The 17,647-nt window shown below is 42.7% G+C and overlaps 1 protein-coding gene across 1 annotated transcript in view; it reads right to left on the bottom strand.

Annotated features, from left to right (window-relative positions):
• ntng2a (netrin g2a) overlaps positions 1-10,467 on the bottom strand; it is an 86,289-nt gene extending 75,822 nt beyond the window's left edge. The window contains exon 1 of the mRNA XM_068011857.1: positions 10,234-10,467. Coding sequence (XP_067867958.1) covers positions 10,234-10,467 — 234 coding nt within the window. The remainder of the gene's footprint in view (positions 1-10,233) is intronic.
• Between the last annotated feature and the right edge of the window lie 7,180 nt (positions 10,468-17,647).

Raw genomic sequence — 17,647 nt, 5'->3', positions numbered from 1 at the left:
TGATAACTAGGCCTCAGTATGAATGGACTATGTCTGGAGAGAAGTCTGTCAGCTTGAGTGGACTGAGTGGAGAATGGTTGGAGAAACAATCTCATCAATGGGTGGTCAACTCATGAATTTAACTTCACTATAGAGCTTTTCTATCATATCGTGGACTAAGGGAACTCCAGGAGAAATAGAACACAAGAAATTGTCATACCACAGCTACTGTGACAATCTAAAAAAAAAAGCTATGCTAATATCATTGTGGGTAAATTAAACTGTGCTGGCAGGTTTTGCATTTACTAAATGCCCCTAAAAAGGTAGGACTTCCATTTATTGAATGCACCTACAGGTAAGGTTTGTACATTTTGGGTCAAAACTCTTTGAAAGCTCAAGCTACAGCCTAGGAGAAATTTAGAACAATTGCCACAGACTTTTTAAAAATTCTGGCTTGTTGTCTTTAAATTGGTGACCCATGTATCCTCTCCCCCCTACCATTACTGGTATACTGTTTTCACAGATTAATTGATTGTCATTGTGGTGCTTTGAAAAGGTTGTGGAATATCTGCATATTAAGAAGTGTCAGTTTAGCAGGAATATTAGGATGGTAACAGATGCTGAAGTCTCCGAATGGTCACAGGAATTATGTTTTTATTAAAGAGAGAAGCTGATGCTTTTGTGAAATTGTCAAATCGATGACAGACTTACATAACTGTCATTATTTCTACTATCCTCTATTTCTTCCCATTCTCATTAGTATTTCTGAGTTGCAAGTCAGTATTTCTAAGAATTCCTCTCAACATATGCACTTTGCATTGAAAAATTTTGATTTTAATTTATTGATGTGCTAAAGCAAAACAAAAAGGATATTTTAACTATGCCAACTAAAATGAAAGTGGATTTTTTAATGAACTTCAAACAAAATGGAAATTCTCTTGGGATGTTGACAGTGCAGCGATTAGCATAACTTACTCTCTCAGATCTGATAACTTTGAAGTTTAAAAATGGTATACGGGATGCATTTTTGAAAACATTTTACACTCATTAAAAAAATCCCAAATCTGGAAGTATATGGAAGGATGTAAGGTGCTAAAAGAAACAGATTGATTTGAAGAACACATGAAAAGATATATTATGTACAAGAACACAACCTGTTTTCACTTGGTACAATTTTACAGTATTTTAACTGTCTGTGCACCAAAATCCCATGGACTAAGGGAACTCCAGGAGAAGTAGTACACAAGAAATTGTCATACCACAGCTACTGTGACAATCCAAAACAAAAGCTATGCTAATATCATTGTGGGTAAATTAAACTGTGCTGGCAGGTTTTGCATTTACTAAATGCCACTAAAAAGGTAGGACTTACATTTATTGAATGCACTTCCAGATAAGGTTTGTACATTTTGAGTCAAAACTCTTTGAAAGCTCAAGCTATTCTACAGCCTAGGAGAAATTTAGAACAATTGACACATACTTTTTTTTAAAATTTGGGCTTGTTGTTGTCTTTAAATACGATAGTTTATGGAAGTTGTAGGGAGGTTTGCAAGGATAGTATAGTTTAGCTTGGGCCGTGTCAAGTGAGTGCCTAGTCATTTTAAAAGGAGTACTAACAATCTTTGAAAAAAGGTTGACAATAAGAGAATATGGAATTTTGGAAAGGGAATTTGAGTGGTCAGGTCACTGTTTGGAAGGTAGTCAAGGATCTGGGCATGGGGGAAATTAATCTGATGGAGAATGGGGAGGGGACAGAGGTGGAGAGGAACTGTAGAGTGTGGTGAGTGATGCTGGAATAAAAGGGAGAAGGGGAAGCAACACTTTGATTTTAAAATTCCCATTCTTGTTTCAAATCCCTCCATGGCCTCACCCTTCACTATCTCTGCAATCTTCTCCAGCCCCACAACCCTTCAGAGATATCTGTGCTCCTCTAATTCTGGCTTCTCTTGCATCCCTGATTTTAATTGATCCAACATTGGTAGCAGTGCCTTCAGTTGCCTAGGCCCTAAGCTCTGGAATACCCTCCCTACCTCTCCGCTAGAGCATGGCTACCCGACCAATGACGTGTTGGGTTTGGGTCGGGTCTCTCTTCCGGGTCCGGCACGCGGGCTCGGGTTGGGTCTGACACAGTGCTGCCCTTTGTTCAGGGAGGGAAAAGCTTCAAAATTTGAACAGCTAGGAAGTCAAGGTGGGAAACGTGCATCCGGACTCCACACTAGTCTGCAGTGAGAGATTCCATCCAAGGTAGAGCACAACCTCTTTGATATAATGAACTTCATTCCAGTAGTCGGGCCAGGTCAGTTCGGGCGAGGGAGAAAAATCAAAGGACTTGGGCCGGGTTGGGTTCGGGTTGGATATGGTTCTGTCGGGCCCGGGTCGGGTTTCAATTGCAGACCCGAGCAGGCCTTTACTCTCAGCTTCTCCACCTGGCTTTCCTCCTTAAAGACAATCCTTAAAACTTACATCTTCGACCAAGCTTTGGTCGCCTGACCTAATATCTCCTTTTGTGATCCAGTGTCATACTTTGATAATGCTCATGTGAGGCGCCTTGGTAGGTTTCATTAGGATAAAAGCGCTATATAAATATAAGTTGTTGTTGTTGAAGAGGCGAAAATAAATGGAAACAGATGAGCATGTGACTCCAGTTTTGGAAATAAGAAGCCAATAACCACCTCGTGTCTAGAATCGGAGGTGAGAATGGAAGACAGAGAGGTGGAGGTGAGAGAAAGCATTGGTGACCGGGGATTTGGATTTGTCTATGGAGTAATGGGAAACGAAGACTGTATCATTGGAATAGAACGAGAGGAGAAAAAGACCAAGCTTGAAGAGGATGGAGATAGAAAACTTAGAACAATGGTTGCTTCTACAGTTATGTCCTAGTCAGACTCAATGAAACGGACACTAGACTAATGAGCTGAATTTAAAATGTATACAAAGTTTCACGACCACTTACAAAAGATCTATACTTCCAAAGGGATTGTTCTGAAACCTGTTAAAATGAGTATACGCAGCATCTGCAAAAACCCCATTGCTTTTTGGACTCGTTTCTCCAACCCAAGCCATGGGTTATTGTAGATCACTCTCCTCCCGATAAAGGCAGCATTTTGGGGATTTAGCCAATGCTATTCACGGCTCCTGTGGACTTTGCTGATCTGTTCCTGATTGCCTTTTTGTTAACGATCTGGTTTTGCATTGGGGCTGGCATGTAATTAAATATTTATGTTAAATATAAGTTCGATTATTACTAATAAATAATTGGACATTTTCAACGAGTAATGAATTAGTCAGTAATGGAGCGGCTTCGCTTCCTTCAGTTGTGAAACTGCTGAGTGGGTCCATTTTTAAAAAGCCTATCTGTCCTTAACCAGGCGTAAATATTGATGGAACTGAACTAATGGAAGGATTGATGAGGGAAGCAGGAGACTTTGTTATAAGAATGAAAATGTAATATAAGCAGATCCACTTCAATCCATATTGAGTAAGTACTGGGTTCAAAAAAACAGAGTTTGCGCCCTGCCCAGACTCGGACTGCTCTGCGAATGTTTCGGATCACTGTTCACACTGTCACCCACCTTTTAATATAAATCTCTTCGTCTAAAGTTATTGAACAACTTCTCCCCTTCGAGCTCAACTATTAGACAACCACACGCCTAGGCAAATAAATAGTTAAATGTGTCCTTTACTTTCTGCTATCTCGTTCTTCAATATAAACGCGCGATTGCACAAAATTGACTAAAATATTTATCTTTTAAAAGATGCCAAATAAGTGCAACTGGTAGAAAATATAAGTACTCATCGGTCGGTAAGTATTTCCTAGGAGTTGAGCGTAGTGTACATGGTCTCACTGTAAGGGGGTTCTCTCTGGTGGAAACTTGGAGTCTTCAATTGTGTCTCTATCTCCGTCAGTCCTCTATGAGCATTTCCAGCATTAAAACTCTGAACTCTGATTAAATATTAATATCCCGGAAACGCCTCCTTAAAAGGAGAGGTAGTTACTAATTCAGGCGCTGCTTAACGACTCTCACTCAAGTTTCATCGATTTTTTTCTTTAAGATAGGTCGTTTGAAAGCAAGGTCGCAACGCAACAGGGAATTGTAAAAATATTCCTCACTAAAGATAATGTGAATCAGCACCAATTTTTAAATATGTTGTTCCCATCTCTACCAGAGGGGAGTCAGGTTTACAAGGGCGAACGGCACAACATCGAAAAAGATCCATTTATTGAAATGTTAGCACGGGACAAACTGGTGATCTTAAAATGAAAGACAATCTATCCGTCTGTCCTTTCCATTTTGCATTTATATCTGAACAAGACAGACATAAAGGGGGCTGGGAAGGGGGCGGGAGAGAGGGAAATGGTAGAGAAATTGGGAACGAGAGAGAATGAACTGTCTCAGAGGGAGAGAGAGGTCTGGTCCGGAAACAGCAACGAAAGCACTTAAAACCCCCCAGCCCAAAACTACAGGAGACGTGTCCGCTCTCTGGCAGCAACGGAATGTTCATTGGCCCGGAATAAACCGGGCCAGTAGGTTTCCCTTGAATATAATGCAAAGCGTTCTTGGTGTGAACAACTAGGGTATCATAACGTGGCAGGACATTCATTAATGGACGGTAGGGGATCCCACTGGGCCTCACACACCGTCCACTTGCCCAGATGTATTCTCGTCCCAATTCGAAAGATCAGGTGCGGCTGCCGAGACCAGTTGTTATCGCAAAATGGGCATCAACTCCTGACTGAATGAACAGGGAATCGACAGCCATACATATTTAATTTCCATTTATTTAACTCTTGTGTTATGGGCTTAAAATTAATGCAAACTACAGCGAGCCAAATAAAAAACTGCATTGGTTTAAGCACTGACCAGAGGAGTTCTGTGATGACGAGACTGGCACACACTGACCTGCTGCTGCAGGAGAGAGGGGACCCGAGATCCACAGAATTCCTCACTGCAGTTGACCCACCCTCACAGAAATGAACCACTTCTCTTCCAAACCCCTTACCCCTCAGGATTGAACTGATGAAGTGTAAATATTAAAAGGTGCATTTCCTAATTATCTTTTTTAAAAATCTTCAGGCAGATTTTCTTTTGAAAATCAGGAAATATTTCTTCCGTGTTGGAAGAAACATGGGAAACAAACATCTATTCTGGCCATTTTACAATGAGATTGTAGTACCACCCCCCCCCCCCCCCCCCCCCACCGCCTACAGGTTAGTGCAGTGGGGACGATTTCAACGGTTCACTTTCCAAATGAACTTTCCCCCCCCCCCCCCTCTTCCTTCTTGCAGCAGAGCGGCCCCCGGTCAAAATCACTCTCTCCTATCAATGGGTTTCAATTCAATTAGAATGGATAGTTGAAATAATATTAAATTCTAAGCTGACCTGAAACGTTAACTCTGCTTCTCTCTCCACAGATGCTGCCAGACCTGCTGAGTATTTCCAGCATTTCTTGTTTTTATTTCAGATTTCCAGCACCTGCAGTATTTTATTAAATTCTAAGCGGGTCCAGTCTCCTCTGTTCCCATTTGAGTACACTGGAGAGAAGCTCCAAGCTTGTGTCAGGAGCAGCTTGGGTGGTTCCGGGAGTACCCAGGTCTGTACCCACTGTGAGGTGATGGTCAGCATGTTTCTCTGGGCACTGGTGAAAGTTTGGTTTTGTAACATTGCCAAAAAAAAAAACTTTTGAAATGCGCCCCGGTATCGAATTAGAAAAGAACTCGTGCACACAGCTAACCCTTGAGTACAACCTCTCAGTCGCCGGGTATCGGGGGCTTTCATCCTGGTTAGTTTAGTTTATCTTAGTATTAAGTGGCCGGAACATTGATAAGTTCACCGAGAGTTGAGAGATCTGCCTGTCACCTGGCAAACGGGGCGAGGCTGCCAGCGGCTGCATGCGGAAAGGACAGGTGTGATAAACAGGGTTCCAGTTGTGACAGGGCCCCGCAGACTCCTTATACCGAGTAATAAAAACAAAATACTGCGGATGCTGGAAATCTGAAATAAAAACAAGAAATGTTGGAAATGCTCAGCAGGTCTGGCAGCATCTGTGGAGAGAGAAGCAGAGTTAACGTTTCAGGTCAGTGACCTTTTATCAGAACATTTTACCAAGTCCTGTTCGTTATTACAAATAATAGCAACAACAGTTCTGGAAATGCAGGAACAGTCAGATTCTCCGGACAGTTCCACCCGACCATTAACCCGTCTCTGTTTGACTGAAGCCGGTCAACCTGCTCTACCTTTCCAGTTTCTTATTTCAGATTTCCAGTAGTTTTGTTTTAATTGCTGGTTATTACACCTTTGTGAGTTCTCCCGTTAACTGCGGGCTAATGGCTCCCATACACTCTTCTAACTTTCATTGGGAATTATAGCCATCGGTTCCCAGTGCACTGACAATACCGAGTAGTGGGAGAGCGGGTTGGTGTTTCTACCTTAACTGGTGACCTCGGCCAATGGCACAGAAAAAAGACACCGTTGTTTGTGTGCTGTGTCCTATTTAGGGGACGGGGCCACGGGGGAACCAAGGGTGGGCGGAGATCACACCAGCCAGTTATATAATCCTTGTTCCACTGACCCGAGAGCTGTTCCCTGCGTTTACACCTTCCTGCATTTGACTTTGATGCCAATGGACTCTGAGGCCTGTCTGGTACAACGTGCTGTAATGGGAGTTCTCCGACTGGACGGGGTTTGAGAAGTTGGCAACAGTCTTGCAGGTCGTAGTTTCTGCCTCAGTCAGTGGCTGTGACTTTGGCCCCAGTCTGGGACTGGAGCAGACCATTCCTGAGGGCTGCACGATGGGTGATGCCCTCAACTGACGTATAATTAAACTGAGGCCTCAACCTATGTGGATGTTAAAGATCCTTTGGCACTATTTGCAGAAGAGCCGGATGTTCTGCCAGTTTCCCTGCTAACACTCCTCTCAAACACCGCCATTGTTAACTGGATCTTTTGGGTTTAGATGCTGTATGTGAGGTCTTGTTATGCACAGAATGGCGGCAGTCTTAGCCAAGACTGCAGCACTCTGCATTGAATCGAGATTTCTGAGAATTAATAAATGAAAGCAAATCTTTCTTTTGCAGGCAGTGGTCTAAAGGTGTTCAGATAAATAGGAAAAACTTGCCTGCAGCCATTTTTATAATATTAGACTGTAAGTAAAGAAAAAAAACCTGTATTTATATAGCGCCTTTCACGACTCCGCTCATTCCAAAACACTTTACAGCAATGAGGTGCTTTAAGTCTAATATAGACTAGTTATTTAAACATTATTGAATCCCAGGTGACCTTATAATCCCTGTCCCTGGTTTCCCAAAAGATGTTAAACAGCAATAATTTAGAGTTTGAGAGGATCAGTGCACAAACCAGCCTGGCTGAAAGCCTCGGGTAACTTGGTGGTGCCAGGGACAAAACATTTAAACAGGGAGGGTCCTTTAGCTCCTGACACCTGGGACACGAATGACAGCGGTGGGGCGAGAGCAGCAGATGAAGGGTATCCTCAGACACTGTGCCCTGGACAACCTATCGCTCCTTATTGGAGCGGTTATATGTGCGTCCTCGGAAAACAAGTTAACCGCTGAACAAAAATTAATCCATTCACAAAATACTGTGGCCAACGTCATCCTTTTCCCTTGAGCATTTGTATCTATCAGATCTCAGTGACCGATTGATGATCTCACATTGAAAATGCGTTTAATTTTGTCGAGACTGCTAGATTATTTAAATACATGAACTATTTAAAAAAGTTAGTCATTTCAATTTGCACCAATTTAATGGAAGAGGAATGGTTGCAGTTGTGTGGGAAACCAAGAACAGTCAAAGATAAATTAACGTTCGGGTCACTCACTGAGCGCCTTTTTTTTCTCTTCATAGGTAATGATTGACCGGCGGTGTTTCCGGTATTGTGTGTTCTTGTTTCTGACTTGCAGGGGGTTTATTTCGCCCTATCTGTATGGTGCCCGGGGTTGTGCGTTTCCTTCTTACATTTGGATATAGTAAGCGGCGACCCATTAATAAATAAAATGGTTTAAAATCTGTACTCTCTGGGGACCGTCCCAGACTGGCTACCATATGGAGTCGTCCCATCATCACCACCAGACTTCCGACTGACCACAATCAGTGCTTTAAGCTACAACTCCCCGTCAGCTCAGCCCGTCAAAAAAGCTTTTTTTTCTCGTTTGTGTTAAATTATATTATCCATTTTTTGAGTTTCTGAAACATTATTGTGGCTAATTTTAAAACAGGCTCCCATGCATTCATCGCCTCGAGTTTAATTATTGCAGGATTCAGTTTGCTCATTGTCCCATTCCTAAATCAGCGAGATGAGAGAGATTGCTGTCTGAATGTATTAAACTGATTTAACCTTGACCCTGTGCCGGCTGGTGAGAGGGGGCCTATATTGTTCCCAACTACAAAGTTCAGCATCATTCTCACATAAACCCGGCTTGTAGGATCTGTATTTGGTGAGATAGTTTTGAGCGAGTCGAAAATATCTTAATCCTCTGATAATGGTGCGGCCCTGGGTTTTCCAGGTTACATTTCAGAGGTATGAGATTCAACCGCATTATTACAAAGAAAAACACCGAAGGTTTTGTAAATGTTGGCATTTCAAAGACTTGTCTTTGTGGTGGAAATGAAGAAGGCGAGACGAGTGTGAAGGAGGGCGGCTGGGAGTGGGGTTGATAGTTGATCCAATCTGTCTCCCAGTCTGGGTGATATTCGCTCAGTTTAAAATCAGGCGTGTGTGAGAGAACTATCTTCAAAGTCAGCGGATCCATTAAATCTCGGCTGTGCAGAGGGCGGAGACTTCTCGGTTCATCAATTTATTCGCGTTTTAAACAAGTTAGTAGTTGGGCTGGGGGGGGGGGTGGTTAAAATAAAGTTAGGAAGAATACTGTCGTCTATCCAGTTTAAAACAGATTATCGTGGATTTAAATCAGAAGGGCGTGATGGAAAGATGCGAAGAATTCAATTTGTGAAAGATTTTACAAAGACGGAGATCGGGTTCCGTTTAATGTTCACTGCTCCCGCCTCCAGCGCATCTTTGAGGTTTTCAAACCAAATAATTTACTGGTTAATGAACAAAGTTCAGTCGCAGCAGTGACTGACTGTCTCCGGATTTACAACCACAGTTTTGAGTCTGACTGCAGATTCCATTTCCCTTCCAGCAACTCGCATTATGTAAATCTGGGTTTAGCATATCAAAAATAAACATTTGGGGATTTTAACAATCTGCTCTGTCATTAATCTGGGATGCAGTGTCTAGGCCATCTATGCAGTGTAAATAAAATTGTCTTTTATAACCATGCATTAAGCTCTCATCATCCATTCTCAAAAACTGCATGACTATTAGCCAAGTGTGTATTAAACTAAACAGGCGGCATTCGCTCCTAACTGAATTATTTATATTGCAAAGTGCTTTCATTTCGGCTCCTGGACAGCGCACTGAATCCCAGTTTAGCAAATCCGTAGCTTTCCAGACTGTGGTGAAAATTGGTCAGAGATGTAACATCCAGACGGAGGCAGTTAACGTTCTCTCCGCGACGTGTCTCTGCTCATTACCGATCGCAATCACACGAGCCCCAACGAAAAGTACGGAAAGGGGATGTAATTGCGAGGAGCTGCTGTTGTCGGATTTACTTGCCCGTCCCGCTGGCTACACTGGAGAGTAATTGTGCGCAGCGCAAAGCGGATAGTATTAATCTCCCAGATAAAGCAGAGAAAATCCCTGATACACAATTTAACTTGTTAAGAATTTCTCTGGAGTTTTTTTTTTACTTTTAAACTGCCGGAACCCGGAGAGAAATTACACTGAAAAACAAACCTAAGTTATTTCTGCAGTGCGGGTTCTCTGTGTAGCAGCAGGGCGGGATGGGAAGAACAGCAACAGAATGGAACAATCTCCTAAAATCTAAACTCTCATGTTCCCTGGATCATAAATAAAGCCGCGGTGCAGCCAGCTCGGCTCCCCGCTGTCTCTCTGCTCCACTCAACTCCATTATATATTTCCCAGTACAATATCTGTTCTCTCCGCACGGTGCCTACAACACTATTTCCGATCCACTTTCTTACTCATGTCTAAGTGGTCGCAGAAGCCGCCACTGTAATAGGCAGTGGCATCTGTAGTAAAGTTTACTCGGAGTCCGATTAATGAAAGCTTTTTAGAATTGTGAAAGCATCAGGCTGACAGATGTAAAAGGAAAGATGTCCGGGCCCCTGTCACCCCCGCAGTCCCCCCCCCCCGCCCCACAACCCTGGTTCTTACCAGGGCACAGAAGCGCTCGGGAGGGTCTCCACAGGTCAACCCCGCTGGCTCCACTTTCACTTTCAGATACCTCTTCATGGGTATGGGTCTGGGCTGACAGGCATAAAACTCCCAAGAAGGGCCGGCGTCATCGGTGTTCACCAGCGACTTGCAGCTGTCGTACTGAGTCCTGGCCGGCAGCAGCGAGTAGACGAGAGCGGCCAGCTGCAACATAGGCATGGGGCCGGAGCGCATGGTCCCCGGGCGGAGCGCACACGCAGGCTCGGGGCGGATTGGCGAGGGCGCACCGGGCGCAGCACCAGGCTCAGCATGGGCATGAGTTACACATCACTCGGGGAACGGAACATCCCAGAAACTCCATTATTCCGAAGGCGACTCCGAACCCTCTCCAGCCAGGGCATTCAGATGCTTTCATTCAACATGCAGGTGGCCTGAGTCGATCTGGCCGCTCTCCAAGTTCAAACGAACCACTCTAAATTCTCCCAAATCCAACTGGGGACCATTGGCGATATATGTGGACGCGTTGAGTCCTACTCCTCTCCAATGCTCTCCAAATTCGCTTTTGCATTGTAGAGAACTAATTGAAAGTGAAACACAGGGGGAGAGGTGTGAAATGACCTGGGCACATAAAATAGACAAGATCACCCGCAGGAAAAGTAACTGTCTCCCGCTCTCTCCGTGACTCATTTTACAAGAGGTTTTCCCAATCTCATAGCAGCCCGCACACACCCCCCGGCCCAGATTGGAAGCACAGACTTTACTGCGGGAGTGAGGACAGATCGGGGTCATAAATAGAGAGACCGAGAGACAGGGAGAATGACGAGGAAAAAGGGGAGAGAAACAAACCTGCAGGAAGGACGCGATCCCAGTTTTTAAACATGACTGTGCCGGAGGTTGGTTTTTTTTTGGACAGGCTGACTTCGCGTTAAGGGTTTGCTGTTTCTGGCCTCCCCTCCCGGCTTCAAGGGCAGATGCCCGGGACTTTGGGCTAATGCTCTGGTCCAACTTAATGCGGAGGCTAAATCCCTTTAACATCACTTTCAATCACTATCTGTGCTTTTATGCCAGAGCTGCCTCAAGTCTGCGCAGCTTCCTCCTGCACAGCCCCAGGCTCTGATCTCCCCAATCAGCTTAAAGGGGAAACGTAGATCCAAATCTACTCTTAAAGGGCCAGGCTGCGGAAGAGCAACCGTTTGACTGGCTGGAATGGGAAACACAAGAGTCAAAATCCCCAGGGAAATATTCCCAACGATTTGAAGGAGAAACACAATTGATTCGAAATTTACTCCAATCAGCTTTATTTGGGAGAGAGAGTCAATCATAACTGATGCACTCTTAAAGGTTGGGTGAACCTTTTAATCAGCTTTTGGGGAGACACGAGAAGTCGTGTACAATAAATGCACAATTAAAACCTAAGGAACTATATACATATATATATATATATATATCACAGACAGATAACTGGGCCAAACACACTCTTAAAGGGGCATATTCTTAAATACCAGCTGTTGGAAAATTTCAAGGCGATGGAATTTGTTTTTATAATCTTTATTTCTACTGAAATGCCGTTATTGGTCGCAGCAACGCCCTGACATCGCCAGTCAAGTTAATCTCAGTTAGGTCTGGAGGGGTCAATGTCATGTCACAGTAATCTCCCGGATCCTTTTAGTGCGAAGGGTGCCCGCTCAGGTGACATTCAATCTAAATGTGCAGACTGACTGGAGAGATCATAGATTAATGCAGTTTGTACCCTGCTTTAATGGAATCCAATCCACCAGACAAATGGGCGAACGATAAATTCTACGGAGAGTCACAGAGCTGATCTGCCCACACAGCTATCGAAACGTTTTTTAAGAAACAAGCAAGACAAAAGAACATTTCATTTAATGTTAAAGGAGTAAGTGCCAATAGGGTTTATCTGACCTTTAACCTTATATAGGATTATAGGACATAGAAAGGCCATTCGGCCCAACCAGTCCATGCCGCCGTTTATACTCAACATGAGCCTCCTCCCATCTTTCCTCACCTAAATCTAACATCGTGACTCTATTCTTTTCTCCCTCATATGCTTGTCTAGCTTCCCCTTAAACGCATCTATATATTGGCTTCAACCACTCCCTGTAGTAGCGAGTTCTACATTCTCACCACTCTTTGGATAAAGAAGTTTCTTCTGAATTCCCTATTGGATTTCTTGGTGACTATCTTATATTGATGGCTTCTAGTTCTGCTCTTCCCCACAAGGGGAAACATTCTCTCTGTATCCACTCTATCAAAACCTTTCATACTTTTAAAGACCTCTATTAGGTCATCCTTCAGCCTTTTTTCAAGAGACAAGAGACCCAGCCTGTCAATCCTTTCCTGTTCTGTATATCCATGCATTTCTGGCATCATCCTTGTAACTCTTCTCTGCACTCTCTCTATTCCCTCTCTATCCTTTTTATAATTTGACGACCAGAACTGCATGCAGTACTCTAAGTGTGGCCTAACCAAATTTTAACACATGTTGTTGTGGCCTAACCAAAGTTTAACACATGTTTAGCATAACTTCCCTACTTTTCAATTCTATCCCTCTAGAAATAAAGCCTAGTGGTTGGTTTTCTTTTTTATGGCCTTGCTAAATTCTATTGATTTGTACTCTGAGATCCCTTTGTTCCTCTACCCCACCTAGACTCACACTTTCCAAGTCATAAGTGACTTCCCTATTCCCTACCAAAATGTACAACCTCACATTTATCTGTATTGAATTTCATTTGCCAATTATCTGCCCATTCTGTAAGTTTATTAACTTTGTCCTGTAATTTGGTACAGTCCTCCTCAGTATTAACTACCCCCCACCAATTTGGTGTCATCCACAAATTTAGATGTTGTGTTTCTGATTCCAAAATCCAAATTATTAATGTAAATTGTGAACAGCAGTGGTTCCAGCACTGGTCGTTGTGAAACATCACTTCCCACCTTCTGCCACACTGAATAATTACACTTTACTCTCACTCTCTGCTTTCTGTCCTGAAGCCAGCTAGCAATCCATTCAGCCACTTGTCCCCTGAATCCGCATTCTCTGACCATATTCATTCGTCTACTATGGAGCACTTTATTGAAGGTCTTTTGAAAATCCAGATAAATTACATCTACTGCATTACCATTGTCTACTCTCTCAGTTACCTCCTCAAAGATTTAATAAGGTTGGTCAAGCAAGATTTTTCCTTTTGAAATCCATGCTGACTATTCATTATTATAGTTTTCGTTTCTAGATGTTCTTCCATTCTCTCATTTAGTAGAAATTCCATTATTTTTCCTACCACCGATGTTAAGCTGACAGGTCTGTAATTCCCTGGGCATGTTCGGTCCCCCTTCTTAAAAATAGCCCAATTGGTTGACCTTTAATCTAGTCCAACTGCGTTCAGTGCATTATTACCAAGTCTTTGCGCTAAAAATATAAATCGAATAAACAGAATAATGTATTTGTTAGATAATATTTATTAGGATTAATATTATTATTGTTTTGGCTACCAGCGAAGAAAAAAAGGGATACTTTCTTATTTTAAATGTTTAAAGTAGTTCTGCCGAGTAAAATGAAAACATTGATGATGCACAGCAGGTAGGTTACCAACTGGGAGGTTAACATTTGATCGGGACCACTAACAACATTTGATATCAGCAGTCAAAAATCAAACATACTGCATGTTGTTCCCTCCTCTTTCTTTTAATCCTGGCCCTTTCTCAACTTGCCCCTGTAGCTCTAAAAAAAAAGCGTTGTTTTAATTTACGTACCAGTTTTGATAAAGATTGTGACCCACCAACCTTAATTGTCTTCCCATGAACTTGCTGTTAATTTCCAAGATTTTCTATTTTGATTCCACATTTCCAGCAATTGGGCCTTTAATTATTCCGAGAAAGGAGTCAGGTTAAAACGCAGATTTTTTTTTTAGAGGGGTTGGTGTGCACCGCGGAGCTGATCTCTATAATAGATCTTGTTAAAGTTTGCTGCCGTGAGTTACACTGAATGGGTTGAGGTAGAGGTGAGGGACTAATATTCAAACCACATACAATCTTTTTCACAGTCTGCCAATATTACAAAATTGTTATATTTTCGGATAACAAAACAAGGGATTCTAATTAAATAGCGATTTGTATCATTTATCCATACAAGCAGAGAGGTGACAAATGCAGATTAGTTCTTCAAAAGAAAACAAACGTAAATTATTGCACACGGGGCAAAATAATGTATGACATGAGTATCAAACAAATAGAATAGAATTGTAACATGGAAAGTTTCCAAAAGGGAACTTCGTAATGCAAATATGAAATCAGCACACTGTGCGGAGTACCAGGGCTACATTATTAGGGACTACTAGCCTGTGAAGGGCTGTTGGCTGCTTGTTGTCTAGTGGGTACTTATCCAGTGTGGTGGACACTGGGCACAATAGCAAGAGGGCAAGGGGCACAGGAAGCATGGGAGCTAAAGCAGGCAAAGGGCAACGGCGACAGAATTTTTATAGCAACCTCCCCTTCAGTGCTATGTGGCTGGGATACTGAGCGGATGCTATAACTGCATTATGGACTGCCATTTAATTAATGTGGAAGTTAGGAGCCGAATTAGCTTTAGCTCTCAGCTCGTGCTCAGGCTTCTGGCCTCCTTCCACTTGCCGCCTACACTGGGGTGGGCTAGCCACATGGCAGCCCCCTGGACAATGTCACATACAATGTATAATGGGTTGACTGCGATTACACTTTTTTTCCCTATTCGCTCACGGATATGGACGTCGCTGGTAAAGATAGCATTAATTGCCCATCCCTAATTGCCCTTGAAAAGGTGGTGGTGCTGAAGCGAATTCTTGAACCACTGCACTCCGTGTGGTGAAGGTTCTCCCACAGGGAGGGAGTTCCAGGATTTTGACTCAGTAATGGTGAAAGAATAGCAATATATTTCCAAGAGGCGGTGGTGCTCTTGTCCTAGGTGGTAGAGGTCACAGGTTTGGGAGATGTCGAGGAGCCTTCGTGAGTTGCTGCAGTGCATTTTGAAAATGGTACACACTGCAGCCACGTTGTGTCAATAGTGAAGGGAATGAATGTTTAAGGTGGTAACTGGGGTTCTGATCAAGCTGGCTGCTTTTCCCTAGATGGTGTAGAGCTTTTTGAGTGTTTCTGGAGCTGCACACATCCAGACAAGTGAAGAGTATTCATCACATTCCTGACTTGTGACTTGTAGGTGGTGGAAAGTTTTTTTTTTAGATTATTACTGTGTGCAGCTCTGATCACCACTAAAACGAGCAGTGTGCAAGGATTGGAGAAGGTGCAGTGAGAATCAGTAAGAATTATTCCAATTGTGAGGTGGATGAGTTCATTTTAAAAAAAATGAACTCAGTCTTTATACCTTGAAGAGGAGAGTCAGAGTATAGTTTCTTTGAAGTATGTAAAATAATAAATGACTTAGGTAAGTTAAACCCCAAATCTTGCTTCAACACAAGGTTGGTTCAAATGTCAGAAATATTAATGAGCAAAAATAATTAAAATTATATCAGAATGAACTTCCACATCCAAAAGAGGGATGGGGTATGGAAAAACATTTAAATTCTCTATTACCCTACCATGACCATTAATGGTGTTTCAATAAATTGAATGTCAGGTTCGGAGAGTTAGGGGCTAGCAGCAGAACTTTTGATGGGCTAAATGGTCTTTCATCTTACTTGACTTTTCTTATGTTCTTATTAAAATACATCTGGATAATATAAATCGAAACATTTATTAGTTATATTAAAACCCAGAAGGAACTGAGATAGGTTATTGTCCCTTTAAATCATACTATAAAAAATCTTTTATCCTCGCATTTGTTGCACTGATACAGTCTGCCACCTATTTATTCTACAGTATCTATCTGCTTATCTTTTTTATCGATCTTTCTATCTAGTATCTGACTTGACTGCCATTCAATCAACCTATCTGACCCATCTCTCCAGTGTAATCTGTATGAGTTGTCTGTGTGGTGTACCTACACAATTTCGATTATATCAGGGAGATACATAATTTGGATATAGTACTTTTTGCACAGAAAACTGCAGTGATCATTTTCACTATCCTTACATTACCTCGAGCAGCGGGGTCACTGTCGTTATAATTTTCCACTCTAATTTCTCGTGCTGTGCTTTGAGACAGTATTTTGGAAGACCACAGACTAAAGTTATTTCCCACTAAAAATACTTCTTCAATACTTTTTTTTTGCAATAATATAATGGTGTAAGCAACCGCCATCGAAGCCGTGAACTGTATGTAACCTGGTATGTGGGGAAAGTAATGTGTGTGGCTAAAAGTGTAAACAAATCCGCAGCAGGGAAGTAGGGATGTGCTGAGACAACTTATGTGATGTAACTGAATTGTAAAGGGGAAGTGGATGTACTAACTCCTGTGAGGTTTGATGAAGACATGGCTAAATTTACTGCTAAATTTGTAACCGACGTGCCCATGTGGGCTGGTTGCTTGGAGACTAGGGGTCGGCGGAGTGAAGTAATGCCTTGTTATCAGACAAAGGCTGGAGAACAGAGAACTAGCTATGCAATGTGGTCGAAACTTGAGGGATGAGGCTACCAAAAATAAGTAGATGTCAAAACCGGTGAAAGGTTGACCAACTGTGGCTGACGTAGCGCAAACGTGGTGTTAGCAACAGCTGACCAACCAATCACTGTACATCGGGTAGTCAGGTCCGGCCCATCCTGAGCTGATCACACAGGCAGCCTGCATGAAACAGGGTATAAGAAAACCTGCTCCAAAGTGCTGGCTAGCTAGCTCAGGAATAAGTAGTCTGATCAACTACTTGGAGAATTGCAAGGGGAGGACTGATCATCTGCTCCGTTCCGACTCTCAGATGAAACTAAGTAACCTAGCTTATGTGGACGTGTGAGTATAATCTCTGTTGAAGATAAGATTTTGAAACGCTGAATAAATGTGATATGTGTGAGCAATAATTTGGTAGTCTTGAGTCATTGATACCCAGAGTAAACCTCCAGACCAGTAGTGGGGATAGACTACAGATTAATTTGCAAACCAGCCAGGAGGTTGAAGGTAAAGAAATAATTAGACTAACCTTGGACACATTAGTACAAGGATACATAGGGAAAAAGGTGCTCCTCAAGGAGTGATAGGTGCAGACCATCCTCCCAAGTGAGGACCCAGTACAGGAGGCGAACACAAGGGTCCACTCGGAAGTCGGCCATAGAAAGGGCCGTCTGGCTGATGGCTTATCAGCAAAAGAAACAAAATGACCAGGAGGAGATGCAGATGTTAAGTCAGAAGTTAGAGGAGAGAGAAGCGGTAGTGAATAGATTGCTAAAAGAATTGGAAGAGGAGCGACAGGGTCACAAGGAGGATTTAGAGAAGCATGAGGTTGAAAAGGAAAAGTGGTGTTGCGACTACAGTTTGT

The sequence above is a fragment of the Heterodontus francisci genome, chromosome 32, assembly GCF_036365525.1.
Source record: "Heterodontus francisci isolate sHetFra1 chromosome 32, sHetFra1.hap1, whole genome shotgun sequence".
NCBI classification, from domain to species: Eukaryota; Metazoa; Chordata; class Chondrichthyes; order Heterodontiformes; family Heterodontidae; genus Heterodontus; species Heterodontus francisci.
The sequence above is the reverse complement of the archived record's forward strand: the minus strand, read 5'-3'. Positions and strand labels throughout refer to the sequence as shown.